This window comes from Pezoporus occidentalis, unplaced genomic scaffold (assembly GCF_034315485.1).
Source record: "Pezoporus occidentalis ecotype Australia unplaced genomic scaffold, CSIRO_AGI_Poc_V1 ctg48, whole genome shotgun sequence".
NCBI lineage: Eukaryota > Metazoa > Chordata > Aves > Psittaciformes > Psittacidae > Pezoporus > Pezoporus occidentalis.
Genome location: NW_026915813.1, coordinates 6,976,434 through 6,995,861, shown reverse-complemented (window position 1 = coordinate 6,995,861; position 19,428 = coordinate 6,976,434). Strand labels below are relative to the sequence as shown.

The following is a 19,428-nucleotide window of genomic DNA, read 5'->3' as shown; positions in this document are numbered from 1 at the left end:
TGTGAGGGAAGCCCAGCCTGTCCTCCCTGCAGTGCAAAGCAACGCTGCTCCTACTTCAACTAACAGCACAGGAGGTTCCTCCCCTCCTACTGCAACACAAAACCTCGTTTTTCTTACGCTTACACCCAAAATAGCCTGCACTGGCACGCAGTCCATTTTTACAACATACCCTACCTCTGCCAGCAGTGACACCCCCCAACACCTCACCACTCAGCAGAACTCCTCCCTTAACTTCAGATTCCCAGTAAATCAGGCAGCTAACCCTGAACATACATATTTATTACACAAACACATGGTAAGTGTACAGGTTACTTAACACCTTTTTTTTTTATGCCAGTAATGATGTACAATGAAAGAACTGTCACTTTTAATTGGTTTTATTTTATTTTGGATGTTAATATTAACATTATTAGAAAAAGGAATCAAAGGCTGGCCATAATAAAAAATAACTGTGTCAGCAAGCAAAGTCAGCTTTTGGGGTTTTTGGTTTGTTTTTTTTTTACTTTTTTCCTGGAGAATATGGCATGCTTCACAGCGTATTTACCCTCTTTAGAGTTCTCTGCCTTTGCTTTTTTGTCAGCTCTGTAAAGCAAAAAAGGAACATATAGAATAAAATGTAGAACGTACCTCTACATTTGCTAGCATTTTAAACAATCTGTCCATGGACGTGTATGACCCAAGAAGCTCACAGACTCACAGAAAGTACAAGGAACATTACATCTTACAATGTTATGACATCTAATCCTCCTAAAACTGTCCATTTTACTCCCATTCATTATTTTTCACTTACATATTTATTCAGCATTTTACCTTTAAGCCAATATGAAAACAGTAAGAAATGACACTCACCAATGCAAAAAAACACATACAGACTTTCATACTCAATATATAATGCACAGATATATAACAGAAAGGCTTAGAAAAAAGTACAGACAGCTTAACTTTATGAAGACACCTGCAAAAAATACAGGACCTAAATCTAAGTAGCAAGTGGATTGTTTTCAGCTTCTGAGTTTCCCTTTCCCCTTTTGAGTTAGTTCCATCTGAAGACCATCACACACTATTTTTTTGGTCTTTTGATATATACAACTGTGTGCTTGTGTATGTTACAGAGGCACAATCATGGCAGAATAAAAGCATTTAATGAGACCCTCATTAATACAGATTTTATATGGTGGGGATTTAGACTGTACAACAGAGAGCACCTGAAATATCGCAAAAAATACCCCCCAAAAGATGCCATAACAAAGCAAAAGAGACAGGAAGCAATGAAAAGCGCATAGTAGTGACTCTTTTCTCTGCCCTTTCATGAGGAATCTAATGAAGGGGATAAAAGTGTTTCACTAATTTTGAATCTTCTTGACAGAGCTATCCCATGCACCATACACCAAATTTGGGATCTGTATACATCAGCTTTGGAAGAAAAGCCACGGTTAAGGAATTGGGAGACACAGTAAGTGACTCGCCTTTTATCATATCCTCCTTTCAGTATATACACCCCAGAGATACAGCAAATGGGCAATGGTGAAAGCTGTCACCAGCACCCAAAGGCAAAAGTCATCTCTTTCTAGATCATTTGTATGAAACAGGATCTAATCTCATTTGAATGCTATCTTTTATTATATTAATGCAGTACCACACTTACTGGCAAGCTCTTCTGGTGCGGAAAAGACTAGGGCAGGTACTGCGTTTGTGACCTGCCTTGCCACAAACAAAACAACCAGCATCAGTCTTCTCACAAGTGTGGTTTTGAAGAGCACAGCAGTTGCAACTGTTGCAGTGAAACCAAGCTACAAAGTAAAGTAACATGATTTTTAGAATGATCATTCTGAAACTAAGCTTTAGATATAGGCTATATTGCCAGGTTTTTAATTCTGTTTTAGTTTTACAGAGATGGATGCAGTCAGTTTCTGGTCCCTTATTACATTTTGTAAGGCAGCCAGGTAGACAAATACACTGTATGACTATTCCAATATAACTGAATTATTTTGCCACTAGAACTATTATCCTGTATGCAATTTTAAATGAAAAAAAAAAAATCCAGATGTTAAAATGGACTTATATGTTGCAATTTCTGTACCAGTAACAAAAATGATTGCTTCAGCTATTTAAACACAGCTATAAATACAACTGTATGTAATTTGATCATGCCCTCTCAAACTTTTTAATAGTTGCCTATTTGTTTATGAAATTCTAAACGAAAAGTTAACAACATCAGGAAACAAAAAAAAAAATCAAAATATTTAAGTTTTCCTATTAACAAGTATGAATGGGATTTAGTAAGGCTTGACAAAAAATTTATCACATTCCCACGTGGTACAAGTGTACCTTAGTTACCGAGTGGCAACTCGTGTGAAATTGAGATTTTTCCTTTACTCTGTGTCTTCTGAGAAATTACATTTGATTTCTTTTACAGAGTATTTTCTGGTTTGCAATCTCAGTTTCTTTGGTCTATAGCTTAAACAAGAAGGGTACTTTTATTTAGAAAAGTGTTTTTCTATACTTACAGGGTTTTACACATTTTTTGCAAAGAACACAATGTTTCCATCGTCTACCATCCTACAAAAGATGAATACAGTGTTTATTTCTTTGTTTGATGTTTAACACCCCCCACCCCCCGACTGTAGCTTAAAACTGAACTACTGACATGTGATCCCCATTATTTACAGAAACAGGTCCTCTGCAGGAACGACTGTAACTTGGAAACAACAGTCCTGAGAATCTGTGACAACTGCAGCATTTTGAAATTAACATGTTCTACAACTTCCGAAACATAAGAAATATATGTGTCAACAGACCACTGATGAATAAGGTATGGTGTAAGTCCCAAACTTTTCCTGTCCTCTTTCCAACACAAAGGAACCGGGGAAAGAGAAATTAATTCCCAGTGGACTATGAATGATGTCCTGCGAAGTCAGAAAGCCTAGGAAACTGAACTGTTTGGGGTTTCCCAAGGAAGTCAGAATCAGAATAAGTTTTTACCAGAGCAAATATAACAGAAGTTACTATATGACTACTGCTAAAACTGCTACACAGAAAGAAGTCAAAATACCTACCTTTGATGTACATGAATTGCATATCTCACAGTGCTGGTTACCAGAACTAACATAGCGCTGACATACAGCGCAAAACCTGAAAAAAAACAAAATTTAAATGTACTAGTCCACTATTTGCTCACAAAGCAATATAAATTAATTTTATACAAGCTCAACAATAAATATAAAGACTGCATAATCATTCTGCTAAATTAAAGATGATGGTTTTGATGCATAAAATCATCACTTCGGCCATTTAAACACAGTACATCCAAATAATAAAATTCAGGTGTTTGAATCCACATTAGCCACACTATTAGCAGTAAATCAAACCAAATCTATTCCTTTGTCCTTGATGCTTCTCTAAATGCTCATTTTATTAACTACTGTCTCAACCAAGATGATAATCAGGCACAGCTCTAATACCTCTCGTAGGTGTACACATAATTTCCTACAGACAAGCTGAGGAATCTCATCATTCCACACTTGAAAATATAAACTTCCTTTTAGGTTCCCAGCTCTCTTACATGCTGTTTACAGAACACGGAACCTTAAAAATGAGCAACAGAAATGTGCTCTTCAGCCTGACATCCAAAAGTCAGGCAAGAAAATACTGAACAGTACCATGTCACTTGAGTGTTAATACATCTTACCTATAACCCTCTTCCACAGGAAGTACAATCATACTTGGGGTGAGGTTTGTGAAGATACGGACAGGAGACTGTCTACGACCTGTCTTGCCATGTTTATAAAGTGCATGATTATCATAGTCTACCTAGAAATAGAAAACCACAGAGTCTTAAAGTGAATACTAAGCACAGGCAGAACTATTTACATATTTATTATCTTTATATGTGCCTTATGAAATTTTAATTTTTATACAAAATACTCTAACCCCAAATTAGATTACAAGTATTTTGTCTCATTTACTTTTAAATTTGTGCAAACACAGCATCAGGCTAGATTCAAGAAATTAAGTTCCCAATACTACAATAATCCTAGTCTACCTTTTTGCTCTTTTGCATGGAGTATCTAAGATAACGTTGCAGATGTTCTACAAAAGAGCAGCCCATTTAAGAACATGGAATTACGCAATTTGGTCACTCTGGCAATACCAGCTGACCTGCATTTTACCGGATCTCAGAATAATAACAAAGTTGCAAATTCGATCAGCACTGCTTTTTCCAGCACAAAAATTCTCATCTCTTAACATGAGGCAGGAATGTGGAGTCTAGCCTAGCAGGAGTTGCCATTTTTTTTCCACAAATTTCCATTCTACATGATACAAATATGTTGTTCAGAACACCATGTCAGATTTTACATAGAGTTATTATATGAGAAAACAAAACTCTAACGTCACGAATACCCATGGCTGAGCTCTCAGAAGTCACCGATGTGCACACTGACATAACTAACGGATACAGTACTGGAGAAGCTGATGCCAGATTACTGCTTTATCACCGACAACTTGATTTATTATGCAATTCCAAAAATCTCTATTGTTGTGATTCTACTTTGGTCCTGGCAGTTTTGGAGATGACAGACCTTATTTATTTATTATTTATTTACTTTTCAATCTTTTTTTTTACCAGGGATGGGCATTAACCACTAAGCTACTGACATTTCAACAGCTGGGAAAAATGACACACTCTTCTCCAAGCTACCACTCACTTCTGAAATATGCACCTGTCAAAATTAGTGCAAATTCTGTCACACTGAAAACACTGCAGAAGAAATGAGTTAATCCACAGATGACAGGTAAATTGAAGGTACCTAATAAACTGTAGGAGGGAAACAAAAATTATCAAAAGTATGACTAATAGAAATACAGAATCTGGACTTCACATGATGAGAACCACAGGGTTTGCAGCAGTGCCTCCAACGCTGTCAAAACTAAAGTCTAAGAAGGTGGCCCATCTCCAGACAAGTGCTACCACTGTATCTGCTTTCATCTCCTGTTCACAATGCACACGTCTGAAATTTGGCAGATTCACTGGGTTCAGTCGTACCTGGTAATCCATCATACTAAAGCTTGGGAAGAACTCCAGAATACGAGACTCAAAGAAGTATGGAAATATCCAGAACATGGGCATCTCTTGGTTGTTATGACCTAGTAATGAAAAGACTTAAATGTACATTAAAGAAAAACGAGGTACACGAAGCATGAAAAATGCTTCATGTATATTCTGAATATACATGAAAAAAGCATTCTGAATACATCTATGTCATGCTGGGCATAAGAACTAGCTCCTTCAGGCCACAGATAGTTTTGGCATGTCTTACGTATGTGGAGCTGTAAGCTCCACTTCACTAATTCCAACCCCCCTGGGTTGGTAAGAAATAGTATTGGTTTGACAGCAGCTTCTTCTCTACCTTTAAAGTCCATTTTAATTGCTAAGAAGATTTATAAAAAACCTGTTGGTTTTTAAGACAGACTTAAAAGAATTAGGTATTATTAAACTGTAAGTATCAGGAGAGTAAGTTAGATCTACAGTAGTTTATCTTTAGAAACTATAACATGAGTGTGTTCACATTCATCTGAGCAGCAAGAATCAGAGACTTTTAAATAGGTACTTTTTCTTCCAGTGATGTCACATCTCAACCCACCTATCTGGCTGCAATACCTACCTCCTTTTTCTGTCTCCTTCCACATTGCCATTAGTTTTTTAAAACTAGAAGCCAGTGCTTCCACTAACCCTCCAAATGGGGGATCAGTCACCATAATGACTCTTTCACCATTGTCTTGATACAAGAATTTCCTACAAGTTTCACATGCAGCCTGTTAAGAAACAGAGGTTAATTTCCAGAAATACAGATTCAAGAACTGCAACAGTACTGTCTTTAGCAATAAAATGATTATTTTAGAAAGGTCAACTTTAAAGACAAAAGTTATTTCCTCTTGGGTAGTAATGAAAAAAAAAACCAACCCGAACAAAAAACTACACTTGGAAGTCTGAAAACAAGTGCCCTGTTCAGCTAGAGATAATGTACCACGGGCAGATGCAATTCAAGCTTCTTAAGGTAGTCTTCCTCCTAAGGGTATTAAATTTAACTGGGAAAAAGGATGTTATAGCAAAAAAGCAACTTTCAGGCTTAAAATATATTTTATTTGTACCTTTTAAGTTGTTTTATTTGGTAAAGCATTTTCAAAGTAATGGGAACAATTCAGTCCACTGAAAACCAATTCAATCCATACTGCTTATGAAAACTGTTCAAAGTTTAGCAATCCAGCCTGGACTCTATTATGAAAGTAAATGTAAAAAGCTATGTCTTCCCTGCCATTTCACAGTGTGAAACAGATGTTCTCTCATCTGTTACTTAGATTCTATTGCATTCCAAACGCAGATTTCTAACATCAATATGCATTCAAGAGTGCTGCATTCAGTCGCTGAATACATGGCAATAAGGTGTCATTACAGGTGTCACTTTTTCACACCTTGAAAAGAACAGCACAGTGTTTACAATGCAGAGGAACAGATATTTTGCTTTAATAGAAAAGCACAAAACAGTACAGTAACAGATTAAAAACCTCAAAAGTAAGGCTTTTAGACCAAATTCCCATTTAAACCTAGGTGATTATTTTTCAAGATCCCATTCAAAATTAGCTTCTGGAATGGAAAAGATCTTAAAATTATCTATGTAGTATGAAAAGTATTGCAATAAATAAGTTTATGCAAATCAGTAGTGGCTTACTAATAATGGCAGAAGAAGAACTAAGAGTGAGTGACTATACTATAGGGATAAATGTTTGAAACTAATGTTTGGAACTGAATTACACTGTGACTGTACAAAGCTAAAATAAATGTCCTACTACAACTGCAGGTTTTTTTAATAAAGTCAAAATTAAGCACATAATGTAACATTCAAAAAGCATCAAGAAGCACAACATTTTCTTTAACCATTATACTAATCCAATTTCATTTTATGACAACAAGGTTAACCTTTTGACATTGCTTGCCTTGAATAAAGCAGAAAAACCTCCTTTTTCCTCCCACCTCAATTACCAGTGAACAAGACTTATGGCACCCACTGGGCTTATAAGGGCTGTTGTAGCAACAGAAGAACAGTGCTAATGAATACAACAACTCACAACAAACTGTCATTTTAATAAAAGCAGCAGTTATAATGTGTAAGTAACATTAGCATAAATTCAACAGGCAACTTTATCTTTGCATCAAGTCAGAAAGAATTACTGAAGAGGCACTGTTATTCTTTCATTTCCAGTACTGTTGACCATTTTTATCTCACGACAGATGTCTTCCTTTAGTCTAGCCATGACCTGATTACAAAATTCTGTATCAACAACATGTACTTGTTTACAAAGCACTCAAGAAATACTTGGCCTTACCTCTCCACCAAAAAAATAATGATTAAACATGTTGTAGTGGCAGAATTCATCCTCTGTGTAAAACTGTGAATACCTGTAAAATAAGTTTTAAGGGCAGTAGGAAAATATAACCAACTTCTTGTCTGCACTTACGGGCATTTACATTGAAAACAAGACCTTAAGAAAAACAACTGGGCTATGATTACTGACAACACATACCAATACTAGGAATTATTATGTATTATTACTTTTCTCATAAACTGGATGTTATTTGTGTATGTGTGTAAGAACAGACATGCAGAGACAGGAAAGGGAAACTAAGCACCAATTTATCTTTAAAGCAGTAGGAACACAAACCTCGCACATACTCTTCAGACAGACAGACATTTGTCAAAACCTACCTGAAATCAATATCTAGCAGAAGGCTTCTAACACTGAAATCTTCTCGTGATGCTTTTGACTGGATCATTTCATGAAGCCTGAAGTACAATTGGAGCAAAGAAATTTAACACATAATCAGTGGCTTCAAAAATTATTTTGCAAGACAAGAATGCCTGGTATTTTACTAAACCTAAAACCAAACAGATAAGAGAAAATGGAGTAATCTGAATCTGGATGATTCTGTGTGGCTAATATTCAAAGTTAGAAAAATTAGTCTTAAAAGATGAAAAGTCAGTGAAGCCTACAGGATCACCATGAACAAACAAACAAAAACCCCAAACATAAGCAAACAAATTTACTGTCACTTCTGTAAGAAACAACACAGAACATTTAAAGTGTGTGTGTTATTTGCAGAGCAGCTATAGTCTTCTGTATCTTATAAGCTCAAAGTAAGATCCCACTAGATGCTTAGATAATTCCAACCAATTTAACCACAGAGAACCTCTTACGATGGCACAATCCTTGATGATTTAAATCTTAATAACCTGCACGGCTTCCAGGGAAATATATTATTTGAAAGTGTAACAATTCTCACTGACGTACCTGGGTGTTCCAACAGAGAGCACTCGTCTGAATCCTAAATCAGTAATAAGATCCAGTAGGAACTGACAACTTCTGTCTGCAAATAAGTACTGTGCATTTGTTTTTTTATTCTCGAGAGGATACAGAAGTTGACTGGGGCTTTTTAACTGGGCAGTGGAGATATCACACAGGAACTGGTGAGCCGAGTGTTTTTCCCATTCAGCTGGCAGTAGCAATTGCTGGCATTCCTGGCAAAACCTCCTCTTTGATAACGGCAACAGAACAAAATCCTTGTACCTTTAAGACGGCAGGCAACAAACATGAACGGGGCTATGAAGGAGGGTTCATTTTTTTTGAGTTCAGACATTTAAAGAGGCAATGTAGCATAAGCCGCTCTTGCAAAAAACTCCGCTACCTACATATGAATGAAGTTGTATTTATGAAAAGATATTCAAAGGACACTTTAAAAAGCTTATAATATATGAGCCAAACATATTGAGAGTGCCCACAAAATAACTGGATTAGAAAGTGAAGACTCCATATGAACTACCAGCAAGCAGTCCTGTATGTTTATGCACAGAACTAGGATGTCATTTATCACACTATCACCTTTGCTTCTTTTCACAATGTTAAGCCTGTTACTTTTGCACCCTAAAGTCAAGAATAATTTTTTGAACTGAAGTTGCTACTGACCTGTTGTTAGCACATTATGAGCACTAATGTAAGAAGTACATATAAAAAAAAAAAAAGATAGATACAGTTCCTGGGTTGAAAATACCATGCTGTAATTACAGATTTCATGCTATTTCCCTCTTGCAAGTCAACTAATTCTTATTTTTCAAAATCCCTCTGGCATGTTTTCGTATTTTAAAGATTCCTGAAATACTATCTCTGCATTCGAAGTACTTAAAGCTGTATTACTTGATTTTTACTGAAGAAAATAGCCATTAACAATACCTTTCCACATTCTGTCTGTGTGTAAAAGAAGGCTGGTGATTTCTATTGTATTCTTCACGTGCTGCAAGCCTAGTTTCTGACACCTGTAAAATTTATAAAACATTACAAAACCAACAGATATTGTTCTGTATTAAATCTCAGTTATTAAAAAGGGTGCATCAAAGGTCTCATGCTTTAGTTACTCTGCATAGCAAATTATCACATTGTTTGGGTTGTTGCAAAAGAACAATCATGACTGCAGAACAGAGGAATGCTGCAAAACACTACAAGTCTCTCCTTGTGAATTTAAACCGTAAAAAAATAGAAACATTTCATTCTTCTACCACATGTGATACTGAGGGGGAAAACTCAAAACTTGGTTATGATGAAGACAGAAAGAGGTATACTCTTCATTAATGCATGACAGCAGTTGCACTCTCTATGAAGAACTATGATCTGATCCTGAACAACTGATGACAGCAGAAACGTTGCCCAAGTCTTTCATGTGTGATTATTTTAAAGGCATAACAGCTCTTCTCTGAGTCTTCTACTTTGTTCCCACAAAACATATAGTTTCACAGTGTTTCAAGACATCTACACAAAACTTAAGGAACCGATTTCTTTAATGGGGGAGGACAGGAAAATTCAATTGAAAAAAAACACCATTATACCAGTGACATTCAAAATACCATTTAAATCTACACAAGCAAGTGATTAACTACCTTATTTTCTCTTTATATAACTTTTCAGTAGCAATCAGCACAGCAATGAGCTGCTAATGAACACAATTAAACTCCAGCCTGACAAGCTGCTGAGGACAATGACAGCAACACAAGAAACATTTACGAAACAGAAAAAGCAACATAAAATGCAGCGGACAAAAACCACAGCAAGCTCTCCGTGAATACATATCAATCCCTGTTTTGTCACCCTACAATTATCTGCCCAAAGTTTTGCAGAAAAATTGCTGCAGATGTTCTACTGAGCATCATGCTAATCCCCACCATCTGTTTTACATATCCCATTGTTTGCCTGTATCCACCAGATTTCCTGTCTTAATTGTGGAAGATGAGGACATCTTGAGATCAGAACTATCCTGTTTTGTTCAACATTGCATGGCATTTACAAACATCGTAACTTGAATACACAAGTGTTTTGGCAATACAGTAACAAATGCCGGATTTACTCACAAATTATTTTAACTTTCTTTTAAATAGAAAGATTATCCCCAATATTTACCATAGTCCTAAACAGCGCCCTCTTACCTTCTCATCCTCCCACTGGAAAAAGTTACAATCTTTTCTATCCCTACAGGCTGAACAAGCATAAAACCTTCTTCCTTCCTCTCCTCCTTGGTTGGTCTTTACAAATAGAAGAGCAGGACCTGAAGGACAAACATCACCATACATGACACACGGGACACCAAGAGACGCGTGCAAGTGTCAAGCTTCCAGAACACGTTAACACAACTCCTGGCGGGGGCCAGGAAAGGGGCTGGGGATGAGCAGAGACGCTGTGGGAGGTGTCTCTCACACTCACACACACACACACACACACACACGCACACACACCCCGCAAACCGCGGCCACCCCAAGCCCGGCTTGTCAGAGATCCCCCTGCCGCTCACCGTGCGGGCAGAGGGGCGCGCCGGGCACCAGCCCGAGTAGGGCCAAACCGCAGGCACCCAGCCCGCGCCCGCCCGCGCCGCCAGCCGCCATGGCACCGCCTGCTTCCCGGCAGCCCCCGCCACCCGACAAGCTAAGGGAGGACAGGGCAGCCAAAGCTGCGGCTCCCCCCAGCGGCGCGGCGGCCCCAGCGCCGAGGGAGAACACGCTCCTTCGCGTGGAACACCGAAACAGGGTCTATCGAGAGACCACCACCGACAGCCGAGCCCGAACCCTGTGCGGTTTAGACCGTGACATTTATTTTCTTCAGTGGGTATGTCTGGTACATAAACACCATCTTAATTTTTTTAAATAAACTGTTTGGATAAAAACATTAATGGAATGTTTATAAAGGTGATCATTTCAGCTCAATTTTAACTCCACCATACAGTGAACTTTACAGTTAAAAGACTTAAACATTTCAGTTAGGCATGTGAAGTGCTGATAAGCTACATTAACATTTAAATCCACTCAAAATTATATAAAATACAAGCATTTTATTATTTTTGTCCACAGTATTGCTTAGAATTACAAAATACAGCAATGACTGAAATACTGAAGCTTCCATAAAAGCATTTTTTTTTCCTTTTCCTGGTCTTAACTGTCCAGAAAATTACTAAAATAAAAATATTTTCCATGTTACATAAGCCACAAATCTTGAAACATGACAATCAAGTCCTAAATCATGTAACTTATGCATAAAAGCAAATGGCAAAAGCGCATGACACTGCTAAGGGCACGGTAAGAAGTCTCTGTGCTCTCAGTATCACAGTTTTTGTCCCTTTTTTTTTTTTCCAGTAAAAAACAAAAACAACTGTGTGTTTACATATAAATCTAGAAGGCAGACTGGCTTCGTGCTGAACACATCAGTGCTCCCATCATTCATAGTGCAGAACCACTTTGGTGACTACTGATGAACACAGTTAATAGGCGTATGGCAAAGCAAACCTGCAACAACATGCTGCAATTCCTTCGCTGCGAGAGATCTATAAAGAAATATCACAGTTTTCCCTAACGTGCTTAAATACACTAGTTCTAAAAGCTACAGGTGAAATTTCAACCTCTGAAACGTACATTCAGTTTATTCCGTCACTAGGAGCTGTGAGTACTTCATTCAGGTTGAACCTCGCTGTAATGCAACTGTTTAGCTATTTTTGGTCCCAGTGTGCAAAAAACCTACTTGAAGCATTTCCCCCCCTCCTCTCCCCATTTTTTATTTAAAGTGCATGACTTCTCAAGTAACTAGCCTACAAAAATCTAACAGCTTAAAATATCAGCAAGAAATTCCAGGGAAAAGCATTTGCACAATCAAAGATAACATTCTGCAATTGTTAAAGACCATATAAAAGAAGTCAATAGTGTACAGGTTCTCACATTTATATGAAACAAAAAGAATTCCTGTTGTATTCAAAAGTAGTTTCTCAGCATACGCAAACTGTGTATCTTCCCTTATTCAGAATACATTAATTTAGCCTATAAAAATATAGTATGGGCAAGTTCTTCTCATCCCCGACATAAGAATTCACAAAATTTTGACACTAAAATTGTAAACTTTTATTACATTCAAAATACATTTCTTAAGTCTTCAGAATTTAAGTTTTGAGGTGGTGGCAGTCAGAGCTCTTGTTGTACAGCAGAAGTATATTATTGCAGAGCTTTTACACAGAAGTAGCTTTCTGAACTCGAGAAACTTACTCTTCCCATGTACTTTTGTTGCTACCAGGAGGAAAAGAAAGGCTTCCTGCTATGAAAGGTCTGCGTGAATGCATTACTCAGCTGAACAATTCGGCCCTGACCTCCAGTGCTACTTCGCTCCACAATCACACGTGGCATCTGAACAAGCTGAATGGGACTCTTTTCATCTTTTAACGCCTGAGTAAGATTTAATATCTAAAAGCGCAAAAGCATACAAATAAAACTGTGGTTAATGGGTTTATAAATTTTAGATATCACTGAAATAAATTCTGTCCCTACAGATGTGATGTCAAATAAATTATTTTTTAAGGATACTCTATTGCAAGTAGAAATACTCTGTTCATTTGGTAACATAACATCCCACCGCTGCCCACCCTTCTGGTCTTTTCTTGACCATTTCATGCAATGTTCTCTGAAATGTTGGAAAACGTTAAGAGATAAAAATCTGAGAGCATTTTCAATTTAGCACATCTCTTAAGAGCACTGCATACTTAATTTAAAAAAAAAAAAACAAACTACAAGAAAGCAATCAACATGTATTTAACATAGGATCTACCAGGAGTTGTAGCTACAAGTTATTTTCATATCAGAAGATACAAAGCAGTATCATTAACCCACACCAGATACAGTGCCAAGACCTTAGCTCCCAGAAGCATGTTACCTCCTTCCAAAACCTCAGCGCTCATGAACTGCCCCAGTCATTTACTCCACATTCAATGTTAACCTGCTGAAAACTGAGGCAAGTGTTCAATTTGCAGCAATCCAGTTTCCAGCAATTCCCTACACAAAAGTATTACATTTCCAACAATTCAAACCTGACTGCATGTAAACAAGTGTGACCAGCAGGTAGGGGGAGGTGATTCTCCCCCTCTGCTCTGCTCTCATGAGACCCCCACCTTAACTAGTGTGTCCAGCTCTGAAGCCCCCAACACAAGAGGGATGTGGACCCTGTTGGAGTGAGTCCAAAGGAGGGCCATGAAGATGCTCAAGAGAGCTGGTCTTCATATGACTGGTGCTCCAGCCGAGTGTTGGGCTTGTTCAGCCTGGAGAAGAGAAACCTCTGGGGAGACCTTAGAGCAGCCTCCAGTGCCTAAAGGGGGCCTACAGGAAATCTGGAGAGGGACTTTTGACAAGGGCATGTAGCAACAGGACGAGGGCAAAGGAATTAAGCCGAAAGAGGGAAGATTTAGACTGGATATGAGAAAGACATTCTATATTGCAAGGGTGGTAAGACACTGGAACAGGTTGCTCAGAGAAGTTGTGGATGCCCCATCCCTGGCAGTGTCCAAGCCAGGGTTGGATGGGGCTTTGAGCAATCTCTGCCCATACAGATGCAGACTGGAAATGCCTTCCAACCCAAATCATTCTACCATTCTATGAATTTAGTTCTGGTGACACACTTCAACATTTAAAATAAATTTTCTGCTGAAATTTACTTCAGGGAAAGGGTGTGAAGAAAGCATCCAGTTGCAGCCTTTATAACAGGAAATCTATTTAGACTACTTTAGCCAGATCTCTCTCAGTTACATAGATGAGTTTTTCCTTAAACTTCTCATTAACTATCAGATTCCCTGTAGCCAATTGTCTCATCACAGAAAAGCTATTTAACACAGATTAAGATGGATGAATCCTTAAGAACTGATCTTCCAGTGACTGCACAAACTTCTCAGAAATGTTTTCAGAAATAATTCCTAAAATTTAATTCAAGTAAGGATTGTTGGCTTTTAGCCACCACACCTAGTGTTAACTGGGATTATGCTTTGACTAAGCAGAGCTGCAATCTTGTGCAAGGTACTACTGACACAGAAAACTCTACAGACAAAAGGTATGATTAAGCTGCTCTAAGAAGTGTGAATACTGGGGTTTAAACTATCCATCTTGAATTTATGAACACAGAAATCAGTTTCAATAAGATCAGTGCAAATGGGACTATTAATTTATCTAGCCCAATTCGCTTGCATGTTCATAAATCACTATTTTATGCCTATAATGAGCTAAATAACTTGTTCTTAGCTAAAGCTTGCTTTCCATTATCTCACACCAGTCTTAAATTTTAAAACAGCAAAGAAGATGATGAAACCCTTCTCCTCCCTTGCTTCACTGTGGGGAAAAAAAAAACAACAAAAACCCAAAGAAACCAACCTAAACCAACAAACCAACATTTAATCATCTTCAACTTTCAAATCTGAAAACGACTGGATTAGTTCCAAGTATGGCTTTGATACTTGCTAGGATGAAGAAATTTTATTACCTAATATTGCTTTCTTGTGAGAAGCATTTCAATAATCAAGTTAACTCTCCAAAATAAAGTCAATAACATAATGAAATTACCCACCAAACCTTCTATTAGAGTTTATGACTCTTCTCCAGTGTTTCATTTTTTAAATACCTTCTATGAACATACAAGTATTATGTGAACAAACTCTAAGAAGAAATTTAGTCTTCTCAGATGAAAATACCTTTAAGTGTCTTCCAGTTCAATGGGAGTCAGTTTTTGTAGCTCTAAAATAGCTGACAAGCACTGGCAAATTAAATACATAAATGAAAATGTAAAAAAGCAGTCTTACCTGCCCCCTCATAACAGACATTTGGTTTTCAAAAGTAGCCTTGTCAAATCCTTTATCAGTCTTTAATAAAGAAAATAGTTATTATAAGAAATGACCCATTAATTTCTAGTTATATAGTCAGTATGCAAATTCAGCAACTTAATGCATGCATAGTCATGCTTACCGATATAAATTTTGGATGCTTTAAATAGTCATAGTATGACACACTAGGTCTGTTTACTGCAGCAAATTTATATATGTGGAAATGAAGGATGCTCCACATCATAAAGTACATCAGTAGATATACTTTATCAGTAGATGCTACTTTAGAACATTGATAGGTATGCCTAATACCGTCACATCCTGTTACACTGCTCTGTCTCTCACCTTTACTGACAAAAGAATACTTCCTCCTTCAGATTTATTAAATAATCAACTTCCACCGGGTTTAACAGACAACCCAAAGTCACTTTGAATACAACTGAGTTAAAGACCAAACACTGCAAGTGTGTTTCAGGATCTAGTTTTAATATTACAGCTGCATTTTCATTACAAGTTTAAAATTTCCGTTTCTTTCCATCCCGATCATTTGGATTATTTCACTTGAACATCCAATAGAATTGTTTACAGAATGTTTCAGAGAAGGACACTTCTTTACATCTCAATATTGTAGCACAGTTTCAGTATCTTTAAGGTAAGTTTGACTTAAACAGGGTCAAGATTTCAGCACCAATTTCACATGCTATATATATATATATATATCTAAAATTAAGTCTATGAAAGGTATGCAGGTCTTCAAGTTAAATACATGATTTCCTCAGGTTGCTACAGTTTATCTTCAGTTATACATATCACACAGGTATGTTAACTTGAGATTTTACACAGACCTGCGCTATGAAAGTTAACTAGCTTTAACTGATCATGTGAAACTCAGGAATTTAAAAGGTAATTATGTTTTCAAATAAGCTACTATCAATTAGCCACATTAGTGACAGCATCCTCTTTATCATGTATTCCCTTTCTACCCTGCAAATGTTAAAGCTAAAAGAGAACAGTATCATGACATACAGAAGTTAAACTCATCTAACTGTTCCATTAAATGTATTAGCTATTGCAGTAATGATTAATTCAAAGAAGCATCCAATTCACCTTAAACAGTTCATAAAGATCTTCACAAAGATCCTGTACAAAGTTCATATCAGAAATGCGAGGAAGAACTAGGTCTCTGGTCTCCTGGGAGAAAGGAACTTTTGCTTGTGAAAGCCAAGCCCAGTGAAAGGGATCTAATGCAGAAAAACAGTACACAAGGATTAACAACAGGCAAAAATACATTCTCAAGTGCTTATCACTGACACAATACTCTGCTGCCTACTAATTTCTCAGTAACACACCATTTTTCTCAGCATTGTTACCCCATATACTTCTTGGGGCTACAGTTACAAAAGCAGCTTTACAGCTACTGAGCCTTTTATCTAAAAGGTGAAAATAACATTTTAAGTAAATATTTAGTTGAAGCAGTAGGTAAATTATGTATATAAATACTGTAAGCACCAGTAGCGGCCTTCTCCTAGTTTAGTAATGCAGTTTCCTTTGGAATAAAATAATGGCTGCAATCAAATAGAAATCTTTCAGATGTTTGACACCTATTGAAGAATTAACAAAAAAGTAGCTACTATTTTTTAACATTATTTTTCATTAAAATGCCTTCTAAGCATGCTGAGACAAAACACTCTCAACTTCTCCCATAACTGCTATTAAACAGCTTTTTCAAGAGATATTGTTAAGATTATTACCAGATGCTAAAGACACCAAACAGTATCAGTTGCAGGAACTCAGCAACACCTGCAGCAGGCCGCCCACTGAAACTTCCTAACAGTGCTCACAGCCCTTCTCACCTGACAGCCCAGGTAGTTTTCCACTCAGCTCAGCCTGTCTAGTTCATCTCTCAACATTTCTCTACAACACTATGAGAGACTACACAGGTGGCCTCACAGAAGTCAAGGAAAAAAAATCAGTATTCACTGCCTCATCCACTAAGCAAGTCAGCATCAAAAGCTGTCTAGTCAGTTAAGCAGTTTGTCCTTGCTGGTTTCCCAATCACCTCCTTCATGTGCTTGTACACGGCTTCCAGAAGGATTCATTCTACAGTCTTCATGGGGACTGTGGTTAGGCTGGCTACCCTAGGATTCCTTGTACTCTACATCTTGCCCTTCTTGAAGATGCATGTGATACATTTTTCTACTCATCAACAACCTCCCACATTAACTAAAGTCTTTCCTGAGTGCTGAGCGAACAGGTTCACATCAGACAGCTCCCATTGTGTTTTCAATGCACCCTATCTACTCCTATAAACTTCTGTTTTGCTTTGCGTAACTGTCCTTCCCAGAGGCCCTGCTTATGAGCTCTGAGACCCAAGAGCCAAAAGATCAAATCTTACAGGTGAGAACTGAGAAAAAGTAAGCAGTAACTTGTTCTTTCTTATGCCTTTTGCCTTTAAGTCTTTGGTGCACTTTTCTTCAGTCCCACTCTCACTTCTAACTTACTTAACCCTTCTGCCCTTTATGTCCTCTGCTAGCTTTATACAGCTGAGCTCTGACTTTCCAGACTCCATCCTTGCACTACAACAACCTAAGCAAAAAAGAAATACTTAATTTGGAAGTTACTTTCCCAATAGGAAGATGACTGAAGAATGTAATACTTACATGCCCTCCACTCATCAGGATGCTTAAAAGGAAATGCTAAACCATTGTCAATTGCAGCAATCTTAATAGTAGATTCCTTAGTTACAGTCCATTGGCTACCCTATAGAAGGAATATTTCAAAAACAAGTGATACCTATGTGCTTACGAAACTAGTGAAATACATTAAAAACACTAAATAATATACTATCTTCACACTTAAAGTCAACTTAAAAAAATATATAGGAGTACCCAAATCAACTCCAGCATGTGTAATTCTTACTCTACCATCATTAAAGAGGAGCCCTTGCCCCAAATACAAGACAAGAGCATATAAACAGCTGAAGAAATGTGCTTGAGCAATAGTGGGCAGTTTCGTTATTACTATAGCTCAAGCTGGTAAAGAAAAAAATACAGAATAATAATACCTTTTAGCACTCTTTTATCCAGACTAACCTAATCCAAATACCTTTTCCATTCACTTCCCCTAGAATAATTTGAAATTATATTTCTTGAGACCATACACCAGACTTAAAGCCATGCACTTAACCCCCTGCAAGATCAAGCTACAAAACTGAACAATTTAAGCAATATAACTTTCAGAGTACAATTTTCTTACCTTATCTGACAGATCAAGTCCATCATGTTGTTTTTCATACCTGACTAACCAGTTATCGTTACCTCTGTCTTTAAACAGGAAAATGCATGTCACAACATGTCATCTATAAAGAAATCATCATCTAAAGTGATAGACAATGACTAATATTGTAAATTTACAGAGAATTTACCAAAAGAGTCAGGCAAAACTGTTCAAAGAGTTTTCTCCATCACAATATGTTTTAGCTTTACTGAAATGTATGAGGCAACTGGAAAGACCAAAAATCTACCAAGTGTTCTTAGGTATTTATTACTGCTTTAATCTCCCTAGCTGGCTGAATATACAGCAAAATACCAGGTAAGCTAAGAGAAATTATTTTCATCCATTTTATGCAGAAAAGATTGGCTGTAGTTTGCACTTCTCCTGGGGAAAAACTATCAGCAGCAGTACCACGATGACTGAATTTTAAAGCTTATTTTACTGCTGACAGGGAAAAAGAGAGGCCCTGCAAAATTATATACAGTGTGATGTTCAACTACATGGAGAAAACAGACTCTTCAAAGATTGGGAGCAGGCGAAGGAGGGGAATGAAGAGCTTTTCAGAAGCTGAAAATGTCTGCACCATTTACACAAAATTGAGACACTGGAGGCTTTGACAAGGTCTTTCAGATAGAAAATGACTGCATGGATTTCTAGGTCATCTTGAGGTGCTCCCCTAACTTTAGTTAAACATCCATCAGAAGTTTTTCATGTTTCATCATCATTAAATATAGTAGATGAAGGTAAAACCATTCACATAGTGATGTTCTGCATTTTGAGTATTTTCCTTACAATTTTAAGAACATCACAGGACACACTAATTGTTTGGAAACATTGGTATCTATTTGATAAAGCTGACAGACCACAGCTGTGGCTAGAGAGTATTAAGTACTTATGAAACTTAAGTTTGTTTCTAAAAAGCCACAGGTTAAGTGACCTATTTTCAG

The 19,428-nt window shown here is 37.3% G+C and overlaps 2 protein-coding genes across 7 annotated transcripts in view; both read right to left on the bottom strand.

Moving 5' to 3' along the window:
• Window positions 1-367: 367 nt before the first annotated feature.
• ZCCHC4 (zinc finger CCHC-type containing 4) lies at window positions 368-11,085 on the bottom strand. Of its 4 annotated transcripts, XM_062636513.1 has the most exons (13): window positions 10,889-11,085; window positions 10,527-10,645; window positions 9,283-9,365; window positions 8,347-8,622; window positions 7,764-7,841; window positions 7,384-7,456; window positions 5,664-5,814; window positions 5,045-5,145; window positions 3,689-3,810; window positions 3,057-3,132; window positions 2,508-2,559; window positions 1,646-1,790; window positions 368-582 (listed from the first exon to the last, which is right to left on the bottom strand). In XM_062636513.1, the coding sequence occupies exons 1-13, from the start codon at window positions 10,977-10,979 to the stop codon at window positions 468-470; spliced, it is 1,482 nt and encodes a 493-aa protein (XP_062492497.1). In that variant the 5' UTR covers window positions 10,980-11,085; the 3' UTR covers window positions 368-467. The 4 variants fall into 4 exon arrangements, 3 of the variants coding, with proteins under 3 accessions (XP_062492497.1, XP_062492498.1, XP_062492500.1); XM_062636514.1 differs by lacking the exon at window positions 2,508-2,559 and having other exon boundaries at window positions 481-582; XR_009968059.1 differs by lacking the exons at window positions 368-582; window positions 3,689-3,810 and having other exon boundaries at window positions 1,704-1,790.
• PI4K2B (phosphatidylinositol 4-kinase type 2 beta) overlaps window positions 10,528-19,428 on the bottom strand; it is a 22,318-nt gene continuing 13,417 nt past the window's right edge. For 2 of the 3 annotated variants that reach the window (XM_062636519.1, XM_062636517.1), the window contains exons 6-10: window positions 18,464-18,531; window positions 17,869-17,968; window positions 16,316-16,449; window positions 15,188-15,247; window positions 11,403-12,815 (exon numbers count right to left, since the gene is read on the bottom strand). In XM_062636519.1, coding sequence (XP_062492503.1) covers window positions 12,642-12,815; window positions 15,188-15,247; window positions 16,316-16,449; window positions 17,869-17,968; window positions 18,464-18,531 — 536 coding nt within the window. In that variant the 3' untranslated portion in view covers window positions 11,403-12,641. Of the gene's footprint in view, window positions 10,646-11,402; window positions 12,816-15,187; window positions 15,248-16,315; window positions 16,450-17,868; window positions 17,969-18,463; window positions 18,532-19,428 lie in introns of those variants that run through there. The other variant, XM_062636518.1, reaches the window with a different exon arrangement.